The sequence below is a fragment of the Rhinolophus ferrumequinum genome, chromosome 25 (genome assembly GCF_004115265.2).
Source record: "Rhinolophus ferrumequinum isolate MPI-CBG mRhiFer1 chromosome 25, mRhiFer1_v1.p, whole genome shotgun sequence".
In the NCBI taxonomy this organism is placed as follows: Eukaryota; Metazoa; Chordata; class Mammalia; order Chiroptera; family Rhinolophidae; genus Rhinolophus; species Rhinolophus ferrumequinum.
The window spans coordinates 15,697,761-15,717,778 of record NC_046308.1 but is presented as its reverse complement, the minus strand read 5'-3'; the positions used below and the strand labels follow the sequence as shown (position 1 = coordinate 15,717,778).

General features: G+C 44.8%; 2 protein-coding genes across 5 annotated transcripts in view; both read right to left on the bottom strand.

The window, feature by feature from the left end:
- The window catches only part of GRK3 (G protein-coupled receptor kinase 3), a 122,277-nt gene extending 110,594 nt beyond the window's left edge, over nt 1-11,683 (bottom strand). For all 4 annotated transcript variants that reach the window (XR_004422060.1, XR_004422059.1, XM_033097314.1 and 1 more), the window contains exon 1: nt 11,497-11,683. Coding sequence is in view for 2 of the 4 variants with exons in the window: in XM_033097314.1 (XP_032953205.1) it covers nt 11,497-11,609 (113 nt within the window). In the remaining 2 variants the exon portion in view is untranslated. The remainder of the gene's footprint in view (nt 1-11,496) is intronic.
- LOC117017287 (40S ribosomal protein S10) lies at nt 9,666-10,420 on the bottom strand. Its single transcript, XM_033097317.1, has one exon. It carries the CDS (start codon nt 10,385-10,387, stop codon nt 9,890-9,892), a length of 498 nt encoding a protein of 165 aa, XP_032953208.1. The 5' UTR covers nt 10,388-10,420; the 3' UTR covers nt 9,666-9,889.
- Nucleotides 11,684-20,018: the final 8,335 nt, after the last annotated feature.

Genomic DNA, 20,018 nt, shown 5'->3' with positions numbered 1-20,018 from the left:
AGGGTGCGTGTGAAATTACAGAAAGATGTTTGGGGTAAGAAAATACCCCAAGTAAGAACCCTTCACGGGTAGCTTTTCTCAATTTATAACACTGCCATCATTATCGATAACTCTTATTATTGAACATGAAATTGAGGACATTTTATCTTTTAAGGAATTAGTCATATATTTATTACTAAGTCAATGTCTCCCGTGAAATTATAGGTAAACCACTAGGGCCCCTAATCAGTTCCCTGCAGTGATAACCCTCGTTTAATGAAGACAATGCATTTGCAAACTGTGTTAGGAATGTCTGAAATTGACAGTGTTCCTCTACCCAAATCTAAGAACCTTCTTCTCTAAGCTGATTTGCATGGCAAGAGATAGTCTGTAGGTGTCTTATTAAAATGCACAGAATTTGGACAGAGGCTCAACTGTGCCCTCTACTATCAATGGGACCTTGAGCAATTAGCGTCTCTCCGAACCTGAACTTCCTCCTTCTAAAATGGAGATGACTGAGTATTGTGGAGATGTTTCCAAGAATCCGAAAATAAGGAAAAAAGATTGTCCTCTGAGAATAAAAAGTTTAAATCAGCACATAATACAAAGGGCAGAGAAATGTCAAAGGCTCCGGGGCTGGCTAGCCTTGGCTGTGGCTTCCATGACTGTATTACCAAATCCAGTCCTGTCCAGAACAGGAAACATGGAAATACAGAAAGACCAGGCGTCACAGAAGCCACTCACTATCAGGGAATTCAAGTATTACACATTTTAGCAGAAAGCCACCCCACGGAGAGATGATTTGGTTCCAGCTACTGGAGCTGCCGAGCCAGAGGCCAGACCCTTCAGACCCATCTGGTCACGGGCCTGTGTCAGCTGGGTCACCTTCTGAGGGCAGCTCTACTTCCCGGGGGGCAACCCGCAGGACAGAATGCTCTGGTCACATGGACTGGGGGCATCTGGGCTCCTGGGAGAGTTTGTGTTGAGTGTAAAGCAGTAAGTTTGACATTCTAGTCATAGTATGGCTTTTCCGATAATCTACTACTGAGTTAGCGCATTTGGGGGCACGGGAGCCTCTAGCTTCATGGGTTCTCAAAAGGGTCTTTAACTTTAAAGTGAGAACGACCAGCCTCTAAGAAGATGGACGTGAATTTTACTATAAGTCACAGAGAGATGCTCAGTCCAGTGAGAAAATCTAGTTTCTGAGTCTGAAAGGCTGAGGGCCGCCCCCAGGACCACAGGAATGAGACTAGTGTCTAAGGAGAGAGCCAGTCTTTCCCCCAAACAGGCAAAACAGACCTCTGAACATCTCCACGTGGACATGTGTGGAGTAATTTCTCTTTCCTTTTTAAATCTGTACCTGTTCCAGAGGAGAACTGGAAAAACTAAAAAGCATCAATACATGTAAAACTATAGAGCACTATATACAAATATACATATATATATATATATATATATATATATATATATGTATTAGTGGGGGTTTTTTGCTCTAAATTTAAATCCATAAATTTTGAATATGTTATCAGATGTCACTGTGTTTAATAAGCTATATACACAGACAGATCTAAACGTTAAGTCCAACGTGTTGATCTCCCATCATGACCATTTCATTTCAGTACTAATCCAAGTCATACCCCAGTTCTGGAAACAGTTTCCTAAGGGCAGGAGAGAGTTTGAACAGGGCAGAACCACTGAAGCACTTCAAGAGTCTGGCTTTTCCTCTCCGTGCTGCTGTCAGACATCCAACCCCACAGAGTCATGAGGTAACCATAAGCCACAAGGCTTAACCTGAAACTCTAATCTCACATGAAGAAATTTCTGCCATCTACCTCATTCAACTTTTCTAAGATGAAATGGCCAGAGAAAAATAAGCTTTCCTTACAGAGTAACAAGAATTTCTTTCTTTTTTTAAAATAATTTGAAACACCAATCCCCATAAAGCAGGTCACTTTATTTAAAAGAGAGAAACACAGAGCTACTACCTGGTTTTCCACGTGGAATTAAAAGAAATCCCTGACCACAAAAACTCTGTTTTGTTTTGTGTTTGTTTTGTTTGCAGGGAGGGGGAGGTCATTGGAATAGTATCCTCTCATTCATTACTTAGAAATTGCGACTGTGCAGAAAAGAACTTTGCCACTAAAAATGAAACAAAAGGAAGCAAGTCCTAAATGGAAAACAACACAAAAACGTTGACACTCGACTCCATACTTAAATGTTGTCATGACAAGAGTAAGTGCGTAATTCCCTTCCCAGTGAGGGCGGGAAATTACAATATAAGAAAAAATTACAATATAAGAAAAGAAATAGCAAATGTAATTGAAAAAAGTGAGATCCATTAAAGATTCAAGTCCCATGGTCTTACCCATTAGGGTTAGTTCCACTTCTGACTGGAGTATGACACCCCCACCCCCGCCCACCGAACAACAAAAGCCTTATATTATTAAAAGATATACGTAAAATATCATCACAGCCTTAGACATTGACAGTGCGAAATGAAAAGTCTGCGGCATTTAACAGCTGTGTGACACCTTCCCATATAATTTCTAGTTCATTTTTCACTGAAACCCTGATCAAAAGCAATAGAGATACAGAAAATTTAGAAAACATAACCTGAAAATACAACCAGAGTTACTTTCTAGAGAAGACAATAAAGAGCAATGGACTGACTGAGTAACAAAAAGCACAAATACCGAGAGCGTGTTATTCCAGCAAGTTGTGTTGCTGAAAATGAAGCGACTCGCTGCATTCCCTAGCTGATGGAGCTGTAAGTTTTTGAACACTATATGAAACACAAACCCTAAAATCCTCCCAAGAAAACTGTTTCAGCACAATTACAGCTCGCTTTTCCTAAGATATTTTTACCCATAATTACCTAAGAATTATACGGTGCCCAGCACTTCTTAGCCCTCAGCGAATGGCAGATGCGCCCATCACACACACGCGTCTGTAGCCCATGCCTAGCTGCCAGGTTCCGACAGGTGGAAACGTTATTCCCTTATTCCAACCGCTGTAATGAATTTTAAATCATGGGAGAAATCAAAAAGCTTCCCCCTACAATGGAACTTTAGAGAGACTCAACCACACACACTCGAAAGAGGATTTAGGACTAGTTTTGCCATCGCTAAATTAATTATAGTAAATTTTACAAGTATCCTTTTAGTCTTCATAGATTTTAATATTCTTACTTAGCAGGTAACGTTCAGGCTGAGGAGTGCAGATTCCACACAGCAGTGTGCAGGCTTCGGCATGACATGAGGCATGACTAAAGGAACTGGGGATGATGGCTTCCTAAAAACGCCACTGCCAACCAGGACAGCTGCCTTCAAACATTTGAAGATCTCTCCCTTTTGAGAGGGATCAAACTTGTTTTGCATGACCACGGAAGGAGAAGAAGAGACTGGGGCACGGAATAGTTAGAGGGCTTTCTAACACCACTGAGTTCCCAAAGATGCTCCTCAAAGATGACCTGGCTGGAAGTTAGACCGGGAGGTCACCGGCCTAATGCATGACTAGATTCATTGGACGCCCTCCAACATCTTTTCAAACATGAGAGTCTACAATGCTGTGTTAGTAATAAGCAATCTGTTAATGTCTAAGGAAGACTAAAGTGAATCACCTTATGCTCAATACACTGAAGCCAACTGCTTTTAGATTATGACTTTTGGTTCATTTTACTGAAGCAAAGACCTCTAAAGGATGAGTCGGCTCTCCTAATTGCTTAGTTATAGATATTTAAGAGTAGCATGCTTGTGAACTTTCACACACTGAAGCCAACACAGCCCAGGGCCAGATGGATGAAGAAATGGATGGATGGATGGATGGAAGAATGGAAGGAAGGAAGGAAGGAAAGAAGAAAAGAAGGAAAAAAGAAATGGGGGGAGGGAAGAAAGAATAAGAACCAATGAGGGTTCTTCTACAATATGTAGAAGGTTCTAGACACATAGCCACAACAGAGCTAGAGGAAGAAAACTGAGAAGAAATCAGGGAAATTCACCTGTTTATGGGTCTAAGGGTCAACATTTGCCCTTCGCTGCCCCATCAACAATTCAACTTTCCAGAAGCCCTGCCTCGCAAACCTGCCCCTCGAGAACATGGCACAAGGGTCTTCATGCAACACGGCCTTATATCTGCTACTAGTTTGTACTTTCTAAAGGTATTACATCTTGTACTGCATATAATCCCAACAACTACCCATGGTGTGATTAAAAGAAAAATCATCTTTTAATATTTCTTCCGATCATTTCCTCTTGAGTTATCTGTATTTGAAATTAGTGTTCTCTCCCGTTTATGAATATATTGCATGAATAAAAAATGCTCAAGAGACTGGGATTTTAACTGAGACATTTTAGGATCAGCAATGAATAGATATCGTATTGTACAGATGGGGAAACAGAATACAGAGAATTTAAGTGACTTCCAGAGGACCCATGGCAAGTTGCCAGTGGCATCGGGTCCACATTTCCTGCTGCCTAATCTAGAACTTGCTCTTTCATTTCAGTATGGCATCATGTAGCAGTAGGGAGGGCACAGGAAAAATGGGGGGCCAGCAATGACAGCTGGCTTTCAGGGTCACTAAGGATGCAGGTCTGGCCTGGAGACTTTCATATAATCACCTTTTCCTGCTCCTGAGACCCTGAGAGAAGGAAATGACAGCAAACAAGAACTTGGGCCGAAGGCTGGCTCAAGGGTGACCGTTCCAAACCACCAATCGCAAAAGACATGAGCTGCAAAAATATCTTCACTGTTATCTCGGATGGGCTTTTCCTATCATGTCCTATATGGAAAGTATTCCAATGTGCTTATACTCCACACTGAAGCTAAAGCACAGATGACCCAAGAGAAGCACAATTTAGGAAAAAAAAAACATTTACAGGATATGAGGCGCCAAAGTACTCTCCTGCATTTTGACTCCTGTAGCAATCAAAAAAGGCCCAGGGGTTCTAACTTCTTTTTAATCAATGATAAAAATAGAGACGAATAAAGAAGTGAAAAATAGGAGAAGCAGAGGCAGGTCCAGGACATCCAGCCCCATTAGCATGCAAATTACTCACCATACAAACGATTTAACAATAATAAAGTAGAAGCTGCCACGTGAACCATTTCCATTTCCCCCACTGCCAATGTCCAGAGAAGGATAAGGCCAGACAAGTTCCTCACGCACACCGAATACATTTGCACCTGCAGAAGCCCTCAAACACAGAGGGTTATCAACAAAGGAAGGGTATGTGAACGGAAAGTGATTTTTATTGCAAATAAAGCCAAAAATATTGTTTCGTCCTTTTACCTTTTCCCCAGAAATCGGCATTTCTGCGGGGGTAAACTGAGCTGCCCTTTTTTCTAAATGGTAGAAATACTGTCTGGAGGTAGTGGGGCAGGCGGCTACGGCAGTCTATTATACAATTTCTCATTAACAGCGGCAAGATTGCGCTTCTTGTTAAACAGAACAGGCATTTAACCCTGAAGCTCCTCATGGGAAATAAGGAACAAACTGCTTATTCACTTAGTCATAATTACTGTTTTTCACAGGTCCCAGGAGAATAACTGCTCTCTATCAGTCTCTAAAAACAGTCCTGACTTCACATACCGCGCTAGCAGCAGGTTGAGATGGCCCACAAAATGATTTTTCCCCAAACCAAGAGGTATCACTATTTCATCCATTCGTTGCAAGATAAGGGGTGAGGGTGTTTATGATTCATTTTGGTAAGAGGGCACAGTAAGGTGTAAAGAACCTGGATGCACGGAAACCTCAGCCAAGTTCAGCTGTCACCTGAGCAGAGTTCCTTAATTTCCCTGAGCACCTGCTCCCTCAGTAAAAGGGGGCTGATGGTACTTAAATGATAACCCGGGAGAACAAATGCACTAATTCTGCAAACTGCCTGGCAGAGGGTAAGCTCTCGATCACTGGTAGTTATTACCTTGCTAATTCATGGAAGTTCCAGTGCTTTCCCTTGTCAGGCCTGTGAGGACCCTACGTATCCTGTTCTCCACGATTCTGCACGTCCAACTCTGCTGGCCATCCACTGACTGATGAAAATCTAGACTCCCCTCGTGCGAGCCTTAGCACCTAATCTGAAAGTTCCCATCCTTCTCCAAACAGATGTCTGGCAAAGCCAAAGTCCGCGCCTGAGGAGGTCCTTTTTCAAGGGGCTGTCTCAAAGAACACATTGCATATAAAAGGTGGGACAACCTCTACCTCTAAGAGATCTAAAGGGCTGCCGAGTCACAGCACTGCACAGTGCTTTACTTGGGCAGATTCTCGAAGCAAAATTGATTGCGCTGCAACAGCTATTTCTAAAAACTGAGAGCCACACGCAGCACTGAACATCTTCAAGTCACTGGCACAAATTGACTTTAACCGAGAATGAAATATAACTGAAACGTCACAACTAATTACATTTTGAATCCTTACCTTAGTGAAAAAGAAGCAAGAACACCACCACTGTTTTACACACAGAAATACTCCCACCAACAATAAAGAATACATACCTTCTTCTCGGAGGCTACTCTTTCTTTCAACATTGACTTTTCAGTTCATAGTTAGGCTAAGGGCACAGAGAGCACGGACCAGAGAACCTTACAACCAAAACAGAGAAAAATAACGCAGTTTGGGAAATTACTGAAGAAATTCCATTTCCACGAAAGAAAATACTGAGCTACTTTTCGAGATCAATTATGAGTATATAGGTTTACAAACAGGAAGACGCAAGCTACCATATTATTATGCATGTCATGGCTAGGTAGCACTTCAAAGGGAATAATTAACAAATTATTGTTTTAAACAAATTATTATTTTAATAATTAGCAAACATAATGTGTTCTCTGAATATAGGATAATAAAAGCCGTCTAAATGCTTGTCCACAGTTACATAGACTCTTCCAGCAACTACACTTAAAAGTAAACATCTTTCTTGGCTCCTCTTTGTGTGTATTTCCCACTAGACATAAGCCCCTTCAAGGAAGGGGTTTTGGTCAGGTTCGTCACACCCTCCCCACGCCTGGGGCTCAGAGAAACAGCTTTACAACCACGTGTAGAATTAACAGAATAAACGGTACACACATGTCCTTAAGGGCTATCTAAGTGCTTCCAGGAAGTGAAAAGGCATCTTAAAAATGTTGTTTTCAGAACTTCCTATCATAGTGTACGAATACTGTGAAAGGACACGCTTTGCAATTGATGATCCAGAATTTTCAGCGTCCACTAAGCAGAAATGACACTGCAGGGGAAAGATCAGTTTCGTGTTTCTCAACCTCTTTCAACCATGTGTGAGTTCAAGTCAACCGAATTTCATTCTGTTTGAAAGAGGCTGAAAGAGTAATGAGCCTAAAGTAAAATCCATCTTGATCACTCCAGGCCTTACCTAAGATGTTGACTCTGTAGGCTTATGAATCAGAGCCTATTAAATGAGAGTATTTCTTTTCTAACATGGCATAAAACAACACGCACGCATGTCTGAATGCTCACATTTTTAACTGGGCTGCACAGTGAGTCCTTGGATCAGTTTACTCTTCCCAACAGATCCCATTATCAGCTTCATTAGCTCAACAAATGGTTCAGCAAAGTAAAGTGGCTATATAATTTGAACAAATAGCCAGCTTTCACACGATTTACACTCATTCGTAAGTTAATTGAATAATGTGTCAACATAACAAAATTGTTCCCTCTTGCTGTCTCAGAGAAGTAAGTCTCCCCTGGGCAGAAGGTTCCATTTTCTGAAATTCTCCCCTACCAGCAGGGGACTGCAGCCCAGGCGTTTCAATTTAAATTAACTAGATATTGTTGAGTTCTGTTGCTTTTCTTTCGAAAATTGTGGAAAAGGCAAAGTAACTAAAATAAGGAAGCCCACAGAACACTGTAGTGACTTCAAATTATTAGCTGGAAAGAAAAAGTCACTAGTGATAAGCCAGTGGCAAGGTTTATGCTTCTCATTTAGATACTAAAAATACAAATTTAAACCTCTTTTTCAAGAATACCAAAGACTGGTGGTGATCACTCCCAAATGAAGCTGAAATAGAAACTCTCATTAGAAAACATATGACCAGTAACCTTTACCAAAAGTGTGAAATCACACTAGTCTTTTTGAGTCACTATGCTGAGACATTTTAAAAGAAATTAACTTTCTTACCAAGTCTAGAAATCCCCTAACCTTCCATCCCCACCCCTCCAAAATAGAGCAGGTAGGCCACTAACTGCCATACAGTAGTAGAAAAAAATTGCAAGATGTTTTTTACCTGATAATCTCAAGGTAACAGGATCCGAAAACAGCACAAGGAGCCGCTGTTCCTATTAAATGGTCACATTACAAAACTAAAGCCAAAGCCTTTGACATAAATACAAAACAAATTAAAATCCCTGGAGGAGGTTCCACTGGCCTAATTCAAGAGTCTATTTGAAAAAAATAGCAACAGAATAACAATTACAAAAGACCTATTTCCTAAAATTACTCTCCTGTTGATATTTCTAATTTCTAAAATGTCGTAAGAAATATGTTCACCGTCACTAATTCTGCCTTAAAAGAAAAAAGCATTACGAAAGAATACCACCGAAAACAAAGGCATTTATACAAGGAAATAAATACCCTAAGCACATAATATATTCGTAAGAGGGACACTAAAAAAGCAGAAGTCACATTAAGTTCGAAACATCAAGATAAAAAAAATGAACAGAAGTTCCTAATTTTAGTGATATTATATATCACACACACCCCCAAAAAACCTGCAGGAGTTAAGATTTGTTGATTTTTATATAGAGAAACTCTATATACTTGGGGCTCCCTACCCGTTAGGAAAAGTAGGAAAGGCAGGAGAAAAATTAAGCATTTTATATCACATTTAGAGCAATACAGTGTTGTTGTTGGTTTTTCCATGAAATTCAGGATTGATTTGAGGGTTCTTGTTTTACTTAGTTTGTCATTTGCCAGAAATTTTAAACAGTGCTGATTTTTCAAGTAGCATCAAGCATGTTCAAGTCTGGAACCGGAGTGTCAATTTCACATTCCTCCAAAAGGTCTGCACTCTGCCCGGATTTTCAGTGCTTGGCATTGCTTATCAAAAGCTCTCCCTGCAACCAACAAGATGCATGGGCAAAGAAGGGCCAGCAAGCCAAAAATATCCTGCAAGCATGTATTCATTTACACAATCTGGCTTTTCACAACAAGTAACTCAAAGGGGCTGATATTTTCTATATAGCAGGGCTTGGGCTCATAAATGGACTTGTAAAAAACAATCTGGTGATCACTTCGCATCAAAAGGAAGATTTTTTTTTTCTTATATGAAGGTAACACTGAAGCAATCTTGGGTGTATAACGTTTGAAGAACTGATGCTTTCCAATGGAGAATAGATTTGGTGTAGATTCCAATATTTTACAAAATTGCATGGCTTCAAATTCACCATAAGGAAGATGCCTTTTTTTTTTCACCATCAATTCCACCAACAGCTGTTTTTTGGTCGAAGAACCACATTCACTGTACAACTCATGACAGTGTTAATTAGGAAAGAAGCTAGGGGGCGAAATCCAACGCTGAAGCTTTGATGCACTATTAGAAACTCACTATTAATCTGGTGAACGATCTTTTCTGGGGTAGTACCAATGATGTGATCTAGTCTTTTTTTTTTTTTTTTTTTTTTTTTTTATTTTCTCACCACAAGTTTATTCAACACCAAAATCGCTCCCAGTTTGCTGAGACCAGTTTCTCTCCAAAGTTTATTCAAACACTAATAATCGCTCCAACTTTACTGAGATTGTTGATCATGTCCCGCTGCCGTGGGACTTCCCCCCAACCAATCCAGTCTCGCCCCGTTTACACTGACTTCTAAAACATTCCTGATCAGACTACATTATGCAAAGACGGGCACACAAGATTCTTTTTTCGTCACAAGCTCATTCAATACCAAAGGACCGCTCCCACTTTACTGAGGGGGTTGACCACGTCCGCGACCAAATCCGCCTCTAAACTGGAATTCCGTTGCTGACCCAGCCCCGGCCTCGGCTTTCTTGTCGGCACCAGGAGGCACAGCGCTCCGTCTGTAGGTGTCTCTGTCAGCTTCCCCTCGCGTAAGTCTTGCAGGTCGCTCGCCCTCCAGACCTTTGGGCCTTGGCCTGCCCGTCTCAGGCCGGCTGCGGCGCAAAGTGGCCGGCACGATCTCGGGGGGCAGGTGGAGGTAATCACGGAGATACTGGATACCCTCGTTTGTAAGGTACCAGTAGAAATGTCTCCAGGCAAACTGTTCCTTCACGTAGCCTCGTGATTTGAGAGACTGCATGGCTTTCATGACGTGAAGGTTAGGCACGTTCTTGTCTGCCAGTTCAGGGTGTTTGGGCATGTGAACATCCTTCTTGGCCACCATCACTCCCTCCTTAAAAAGGAGCTCATAAATGGCAATCCGGTTTTTCTTGGGCATCAACATCCTTACGACTTCTGCGTCCGGGTCCGGAGCTGGAAAGGCTGATCTAGTCTTTTAGTAGTAGCTCATCGATAAGAAATCATGTTCCAGATAAAATTACAACTTGGTGTGAACCTCACCAAGCCCCTTGCCAACTGCATGGAGCCCCTCTCTGGTCATTTAAACAACAAATTCCTGTTTGGAATCACCCATTTAATGTGCTTTTTTTTTTCTTTTCAATGTGCATTTTTAAGTGAATCCTATTTCAATCTTTTAACAAAGTGCCACCAATAGATCTGCAAGTTGAAGGAAAGCAGCTCAGGTGACCACACACTCAGTACCAAAAAGAAAACGGGGTGGGTCACAACCCACTCAGTTACCCGCCTGGGGACACAAAAAGGAAAGGAAAGGAGGGTAGGAAGCTGACTAGACTAGTGGCCCTCCAGGGGAGTAAGCACTGAAAATTGCAGTTCAAGTACCTGGGACAAAAGGCAATACGCCTGCGCTCCCCAGCTAAGGAGCCCAGAGGGAGCTGAGAGGAGAAGATGCAGCTGGAAAGGGGGACGCAGGAACCAGGGAAGGGACGGCCAGGGTGGAGTACAAGGGAATGACAGGCATGAGGCAGAAGGGGACCCTAAGGATGGGGCTGGAGGGGAAGATAGGTATGGGACAGAAGGGGTGACAGAGATGGGGCAAAAGGGACAGGGATCGAACTGAACGGAGAGGCAGGGAAAGGGCAGGAAAGATCCACAACAATAGTAGAACAGGGAGCAACGTAGGCATAAGGCTAGAAGGCTGGACAGGGACGGGACTGGACGGAGACAGCGATGGGACAGAAGGGGGCGACAGGTATGGAGCTGCTCCAGCCAAGTGCCAACCACATCCCACCGGCCCCCTGCTGGGGCGCTCGCTGCGCGCCGAGCACTTTGCGGCTCTCTCTCCTCGCAACAGCCCTCCGCTCCCCCACTTCAGAGACAGGAACCGCGAGGCTGGCCCCACAGCGCCCGCTCCCCGAGGTCGCCGGCCGCGGGGCAGCAGCTGCAGAGCACCCGACCCTCCCGGACGCAGGGGGTCGCTGGCGGCCGCGGGGGGCGGCGGCGCGGGGCGGCGGCGCGGGCCCGGGGAGCCGGTACCTGGGCTCCGGCAGGACGATCCTCTTGCTGGCGCGGGCGGCGGGGGTCGCCTTGCTCTTCTCCATCGCCATCAGGTAGCTGACATCGGCCAGAACGGCCTCTAGGTCCGCCATGTTGGCGAGCGGCGGCGGCGGCGGCGGCGGCGGTGGCTCCTCGGGACCCGGACGGGACGCGCTCCCGCCGCCGCCGCCCGCCGCGCCCCAACGTGGGGGGGCCGCCCCGGGGCAGCCCCCCCCGCGCGCTCCCGCGTGCGCGCGCCTCCCGCTCAGCGCCCCGCGCGCGCCGCAGACTCGCGCCCGCTGGGGTCAATGCGCGCCGCCCCGCCCCCCGCGCGCGGTTGGCGGCCCCGCGCACGCACCCCCGCTCCCACTCCTTCCGTGGGGGGTGGGCGGGCAGCGCGCGGCCAGCGGTCAGTGGCCCTCCGCGCTCGGGCTGACCAGCGCGGTCCGCACACCCCTCGCCTCCAAAGCGAGTTCCCTCGGGCACCGTCCCGCCCTCCCCTTAGGGTGGCCACGAGGGACTTCCTCTCCTCCTCCTCCCAACTTCCCGCCCCCAGCTCCCCGCGCTCTTATGCCCCCATCGCCCCCCAGGACCCCTGCAAATCGGGCTTGCGCGGGACCTGATACCCCCCACCTAAGTGGCAGTGGGGAGGTCTTTGTGCCCTGGAATGGTAGTTCGCAAACCGGACAGTGTCAATCAGCATTCCTCCAGGAGGTCTGGGGTGGTCCCAAGCAATGCATGTACCCCACCTGTCCCCGCAGGTAATGCTGAACCCGGGATCCGGGCCACTCTTGAACATTGCCCAGCTGGTCGACCCCCAAACCCCCTTGTGACCCTGAACACCGCCCCCCCCGCCCCCGAACTCAGCAAAGAGAAACCTAACAGCTGGAGAAAGCTGCTTATCTCATGCCTAGCAGAGCATAGTGGGATGAGAGCTCCCCCTGGGAGCTGAGCTGCCCTTAGGGAGCCCACTGATGGGGGAGCTACCTACTCAAGGTGGTCACTACTCCTTTGTGCTCAGAGGTTTGAACTTGGGTGTTAAAATGGTCTCTGAGAACCAGAACTAGTATTCTGGCTCTTTCGGTTTTACCATCAGTTTAAGAGACAATTAGGGAGCACCTACTGTGCACGCAGACCCACCACAAGGATGATTTGAGGAAGTGGAAAAACTCGAGGCCACAACACCAAGGCAAGAGGGAATTTCCAGCTTCCTGATCCTCAGTCTCGGTGTCTGGACACCACTCCCCACGTGGGCCTGGGGTTTTCACTTGCTTCTAACTTTTCCCCAGTGGTACCCACAAGTCCAGTTCAAAACCCAGGTGGCTCACTGGAGTGGCGTGGAAGGAGGACACCCAGAAGTCTGCAGAACACCTGAGCTGGGAATTAATTATTCAAAAAAGAAATCCCTTTAATTCATCCACATTGGTCACATTGCACCATAAGCCTAAATTTTACTAGAATTTTAAATGTTCTGTCAATAGTTTCCCGGGCTAACAGTTCACCAGGAATGGTTATGGTCAAATTTTGGATATGAAATGTAATGTCACAGTAGAAGCAGCCTGATTTGGTCATCACAAGAACCCTGCCCTCTTTTGTTCTCGCTCCCTGGCTCTCTCACCACAACACGCCCCCCTGCCCCCCATCTGTTCCCTGTATGCCTGCCATCACAATTGGCCAGTTTTACCAGGCATTTCTCAAGATCCACAGCAGGATATTCGTAAGGTTGTCCAGAAAAGGACAAGAAGCGTGTAAAAAGTAAAACCATAAGTCCAAGTAGCTGGTCAGGCAACAGAAACCTGAAATAACCAATGTGCACAAACATACACGAATGAGACGAAGCTTTGCATGCACCAAATATCAAACTTTCATCTTCCGCCCACTTTTTTTGGTCTAAAAACAGGAACACAGAATGTCTTGTCAAGGGTCACCCCAAGAGGAGGGGTAAGTTCCCAAGAAAGCCTAACACATTCTTATGATTTAATTAATACGATTTCTTTCAATATGTCTTTATCATTTTAGCTTTCTCATAATCAGATCATCAAATAAATACAGACTTCTCCCTACATTTTCGTGGTCTTCCAAATACTGAATTGTGGTGTTTTTTTTTTAACTTTTTGACTTCAGTTAAGAATTTTGTTGTTGGTGGTGAATTTTTTTTTCCTTTTTGTTTTGTTTGGGGGGGTTGTGTGTTTTGTTGTTTTGTTTTGTGTTGTTTTGCAGCATGGTATATATAGAAAGTTTGGAACAAGAGATTACCCTGCTAGCTGGATAATCTTAGAGGCAATCTATTACCTCCCTTGCTTTATTGTTCTCATTATTAGTGGGAACGAGGCCACTAACCCCAGGGTTGTTGAGAAAACAGCGGAGATAAAACACAGAAACCTGCACCTTGCCCTATACCGAGTAGGTCCCCAACAAAGGTCACCACACTTCCTTGTTTTTTTGTGTGTGTTTGGTGGTTTTTTGTTTTTTGGGGTTTTTTTGCTTCATTTTATCCTAGCATACTAGATACTGAAACGATTTATTCAGTCATTACACTTGAAGCAGGAAGACCCCTTACCAAAAATAACATCTCCCTAGGGCATTTCTAGGAGCCCAAATGGCAAAAATGATTAACCTTTATTAACCTTGATAAACATATGCAATTGCTCTTGTAGAAGAAAGAGCAGAGTCCAAAATTGGGTCCCCTCCACCGCTGAAGTCAGCTGACTGGATCCCCCAAGGGTATCTTTCTTTGGTATTAATAGTGTGCCAACCTCGGTTCTCTGGCTCTCTCTGCTCTCTCACTTTCTCCACTCCCCTCCTCTCTTTCTTTCCCTGGAATCTCTTAATGCTGAACAGTTTTGTGTTTGCTGCAAACAAAAGGCACTAATGACAGTGAGAAGTTGTCATAACTGACCTGCTGGGTCCTATTGCTAAACACCATCACCAGCCTGTAATCATTACAACCATTATAAAGAAGGGAAAAAAACAAATAGCAACCCCATTTGCACTCAGCCAATAATGTTCCTTGCAAATAATTTCGTTTTCCTCCCCCAGACAGATGTACATGACTTTGGGCTCACGCTGCTTGTGATAATAGATAAAACTCCAGAGTTTTAATGTTCTCTTTTCCAGGACTTCCCTTGATTTGGGGAGGGTTTGCTGAGATGGATACATTCAAGTTTATACTCTCCAGGGTTGATTTTGTTGACAGCTTCAAAGGAAAAGCTAACTAGGGAACTAACTGGTCTTATTTGTTGTGGATTCTGGGTTTAGTGGGACTTCCTACTCACGGTGAGAATCCCTGGATTATCAAAGCTGGGGGAGGGATGGGTATTATTCTGGGAAATTAATCAAGCACACGTGAAAAAAGTCAACTTTAAGACTCCAATTAGAAGATTTTTGAGATCAGCAGAACCTGCCTGACCTTAATTCATTAAAATCACAATATTTAATCTAATCCTTGCCGAGAGACACTTGAATATAGCCCCCTAAATATAGTCCTACTCAAGAAAACCATACTCAATTGGGATTTGAAGGAGTTTGTTTCCAAACATCTCTCTAAAGGCTGCAGGTATTTCTAACACACCAGAACCACTGTCCCATTGCACCTCTATCCTTGATCACAATTCTGCTTATTGTCATATGAATCATATGAACTACTTTTATGCTACTTTAACAGCAAAGTTTGATATTACAAACTTGAAAGGCAGCTCCATACATACCAACTGAATACTTTAAATGACCTGCCGAAAAGTAAGATGGTAGACTTTGATTCACATAGCATTGAAATGATCTTCAATACAAAAGTACCCTTCTTTAAACAGGTGGGTGGAAATACATTTCCCTACGGGGGCTCCTGGTCAGGGAGTCAGTCCCCCTAGAAAGAGAAACCGGAGAGTTGTGGTTCAGAGTATGGGGCTCAGGAACCAGATGGCCTGACTTAGAACCCCAAAGCCAGTTACTGCTGAGTTGTGTGACATTAAACATGTTGCTAAATCTGTCTGTGCATCAGCACTCTCTCAGTGATATTAACGGGACTGCTATGAAAATAATGTGGTAACACAGGAAAGCACTTAGAACAGGTTCTGGGAAATAGAAAGCACCCCAAAATATTATTGTTGTTATCATCCTCATCGTCATTTGAGTATCTCTCACGATGCAAGGCATGATGGGAAGAGACCAGTCCTGGGAATGAAATGGCACGGCTGGCTGTGACCCGCTGGCTCTAGCATTGCTGAATAACTGGAAACAAGTCTCCGAAGCTTTTTAAATTTCCCTTTTCCACCCCTGCCTAATGAAAGGATCGAATGAGCTGGTCCCCGAGGTCCCTGCAAATTCTAAAATTCTCTGGCTTTATTTAATCCTGCAGTGAATCCCTTTGCAAGGTGAAGAATACTCGTACCCCTCAGTGACTGCTTGTGAGTTTCAGTTTTTACTGTATTAGGTGATATCTAGGGTATTAATTGTCACTGTCACTGCAGTCACAGGTGAAGTGAACAATCCATCAGCAGGTTTCTGGAAACAAGCACATTCATACTTGTTCCTCCAGCATCTGTGCTCAGCACGCTGGCCCTGCTCAATAAAGGTATCGAATGAAGAGTGAATGAAAGAATGAATGACATAAAAGGTTGTAGATGGTTTGCCTGAAAGATTCAGCCTTCTATCGGGAGATAACCTAAAGAGAGGGAAAAAAAAATGTATTGAAAACCACAAGTGCCTACTAAAGAGGGTGCATCCTGGTAAAGGATGAGCTCTAACCGCCAGGTCCCTGTTGGTGCTTGTTGCCGCTAATGGCCTAGAAAGCTCTCCAGCAGCTAAGAACCGTGATGCATGGGCTATGCGAAGGTGGATCTGGGATCTTCAGGCCTGGAGATGGAGAGACTGAAATTCCTTTGTCTAATATTACAGAAGACTTGGAGGAGAGCTTGAAGGAAGGAGTAAGAGAGAGAGCAATGAGCCGGCCTGAGGCCAGGCCCTCCATTGGATGGGTAGCCAGTGAAAAACCCCATAGGTGGGGCAGGAAGTCTAGGGAACTTTTCAAGAATAGGAAGTCTGTTCTTCAGTCTTCTGTGCCATTTTAAGTTTGCAGATCTGCACACAAAGGTCGTGGCTTTCTGGTAATCCTTACAACTTCATTTTTCTTCGTGGGTGTATTTGTGGGTGCTTTGATGGCACCCTGGGATCTGCACCAGAGATAAAGGAACAGCTAGAAGACTTAGAGAACAAGAAGTCAGAGGCAGGTATCTGGGCCAGCAATGACTGGGAAAGTGGGCTCCCCCAAATCCTCAGACACCCAGGGCAGGCCTTGGCTTTTCCATGGGACTGGGAAGCTCATCTTGTCTCCCTGTCAAGGAGTGAGAAGATGACCTCTGGATAGATAAGTCACAAAAGGCGAGAACTTTTCTGCATTGCTAAGTTACCCTTAACCTGGTAGCCTTCCCTCCAAGATTCTGTCTGAAAGGGCATGTGCCACTCAGCTGGGAATTTATATCAAGACCAACCCGAGAAAGGCCATCAAAGACCCAACTCTGCTAAGAAAAGTCCTAGAGCTCTCCCATGTCACATCTTACAGGCGCAAGTCATTTGGCAGCATGCCACGTAGGCCAATGGCTGTAAGGTATTCAGTGAATCTACCCCTCAGCACCCATCTCTTATTCCCATCTCAACCTGTTCTGATTCTTTTCTCCTGGTTGGGGGGTAATAGCTCCCAAACTGGTCTCCTTCTGTCAGAACTCATGGTTATAGATTCCAACAGGCCAGACTCAGTAATGCAATCAAGGTGCCTGGACCATGTCTGATGTAACCCTGATCCAAGAGGCCCCCGAGAGCCGCCAGGAAGATGGTCACATGCTCCTAAGAGGTGCTCTAAACCAGCACTCCCAGACACTTAAACGTACCAAAATTGCCAACGCACAGATTCAAATTCGGAGTTCTAGGGTGGGGCCTGAGATTCTGCAAACTCCTAGGTGTTGCCTCTTCTGAAACACTGGACTCTTAGGCCCTACTCTCACCCTAGGGAAGCAGGATGTGCCGTGTAACGTGCGATTTCCAAGCACACTAGAGCCTGAGAAGCCCTGCTCTAGGTCACCCTGGAACCTTTAGTTCAGGCCTTGAAATTGTTCAGGCAGGCGTCACATGGAGGATTCCAAATTAGAGAGGGGTCAGGTCAACTGAGCCCGAGTGGGCAGCCCCGAGAGAAAGGAGAAGAGAGAGAGACAAGTTAAAGTTCAGCGGGATGAGATGATACAGGTCTGGGAACCACAAAGGAGAATTGAAGCTATCTTGGGGGCAGTGGGAAGCCAGCTGCAGGTTTCAAAGAGAAGAGTGATGACATCACGTGTGCTTTTTTGTAAGCTTGCTGGCTGGAGATATAGGACAGGTGAATGAGGAGGTACCCTAGAGGAGTCCAGGGTAACAATCCAGAAGGCCTGAGTGGAGGTGGCTGCAGTAGGCAGAACAGCACTTCACATGTAGAGGTACACGAAGTGTGCCAAAATGGAGGGGAGTTGCCCAGGGTGCTTTCTTTGTAGGCTTCCAAGGCAGCAGTTAGTATGAAAGGAAAGCCTTCCTTCTCTCCAAACTGGAACCTCCAGAACAAATCTCTCTTATTGCTCATCTAGAAGATGCTCACAGCTTGCCAACAGTTCATCCTGCTTCCAAATCCTCCCTCTTTCTAGCCATCCACACTTCCTTACTCCTGCTCAAGAACCTTCAATAGCTCCCCATTGCCTACCAAATTATCTGCAAACTCCTCTGCCCACCATTTTATGTTCTGCTTTCTGTTTCTGCTTGATCCATGCCACGTTAGTTCATGCTCTTAGTTATTTGACAAATATGTACTGAGTACCACCAATGTGGCAGGCACTAAAAAGAAATCACTCATGCTGAGACACTATCAATCCCAGGAGATTTATATTTACACTGAAATGCTCTTCCAGATAAGTCACTTTGGCTGTATGAAATAGAAATCATAATAGGTATCATGTATTAAGTGCTTACTGTGTGCCAACTATCATGTTAAATACTTTGTGACACTCTCATTAAATCTCCAAGAGCCCATGGCAGAGAATGTTGGCTTCATCTTAAACATGAGAAAAATGTCAAATCACTTGCAAAACAAGTACAGTAACTAAATCATTAGGATTTGAACCCAGGCTGAGCCCAGAGTTTGATCCCCCAATCCCTGTCTTCTAAATGTCACTGTACTCTTAAGTCATGGGGCTGCTGGGTGAAATAAGCTAGCATAGTACACGTTCAAGTGTGTGATATAAGCTATAAGATCCCATGAAAATGCTCTTTCCAACTCACCTCCTGCTGCTTGCCAAGTCTACTCACTGAGCCCGGGTCATACTGGCCAAGTTGAATCTAACTTTGGAGGCTTTTCCCCACTGGTCCCTTTGCTTGAAATTCTGTCCTTCAGAGTCTTTTCCTGGAGTCTCACCATGCAAGTGGCTGCTCAAACGCTACCCCAAGCAATAATGGAAAACTGTGAAGGATTCTCTTCTGGGGCGCCCTCTATGTCCTAAGCCCTTTTCTCTTGTCTTGCCCTCTTTCTGTTCCTCTCCTCTTGTCCCTTCAGGCACAAATGTCCCTCTGCTCTCCATGTCCTCCTCCTTCATCAAAAGTGCCGCTCATGCAAAGATCTCCTATCAGTCATTTACACCTTAGTGTGAATTTGTTGGTAGGTCAACTTTTCCAGAAATGTCTGAATTTTAAACCATATGCTTGATTATAAAACAGTAGGCTTTTCCCATCTTACAAGCATTTCATGCACCAGAATTGTTTGTGCGCGTATGTGTAACGTGTTAGGGGCAACAGCTGTTCCAACCCTGGGAATCATTCAGCTGACTTCACTGGGCCAGAGTGGTTTAAGGTTGTGGTATAGTTGACAGGAAAGAGAAAGGATGTTTATATAGGCTCAATTTAAATCTCCTTTTAAACATTACCTGTATGGTCTTAGACTAAGCAACTTAAATCAATCTCAGTTGTCTCCTCAGTAACTGAGGGTGATTAATAATTGCAAAGAATTAAGTGAGATAATAAGGCATACAATAAGGACTCATCGAACTTGAATGAGTGATGTCTGCATCAGGCCTGATAGACTCTATGCCTAGACTCGCCGACACCCACACACCCTCCCAGGCCCCCCCAACCCCACTGTACATAATTGTTTCTGGAAATAACTGAGGATGGAATTTGGCCGGAGACCACAAAAAGTCCTGGAATCCTGGTCACTCCCAAGTCTAGAATGCTCTCCTTCAGAGAATCACAATCTGGAGGCCAGTTTTGAAGCATTTAAGATTTAATAGGGGATTGGATCCACTCCAGTCCTGAAGCTTTCCTTCCTGTAACGGTGACCAGACCATGTCACCCCTCTCCCCTGCCAGCCTTACGACATGCATGGAGTCTGTCAGCGTCACCAAACCTGACCTCTCTGAGAGCAGACGTCAGTCCCGGGAGAGAATCCTAATCCAGCCTCCGTAAACCCCAATACTAAAGTGACAATAACAGAATGATGAGGAAGTCTCGCCTTCTCA

Bases quoted from the DNA above. Each gene is read 5' to 3' on its own strand.
- LOC117017287 (XM_033097317.1), bottom strand. From the start codon at position 10,387: ATGTTGATGCCCAAGAAAAACCGGATTGCCATTTATGAGCTCCTTTTT.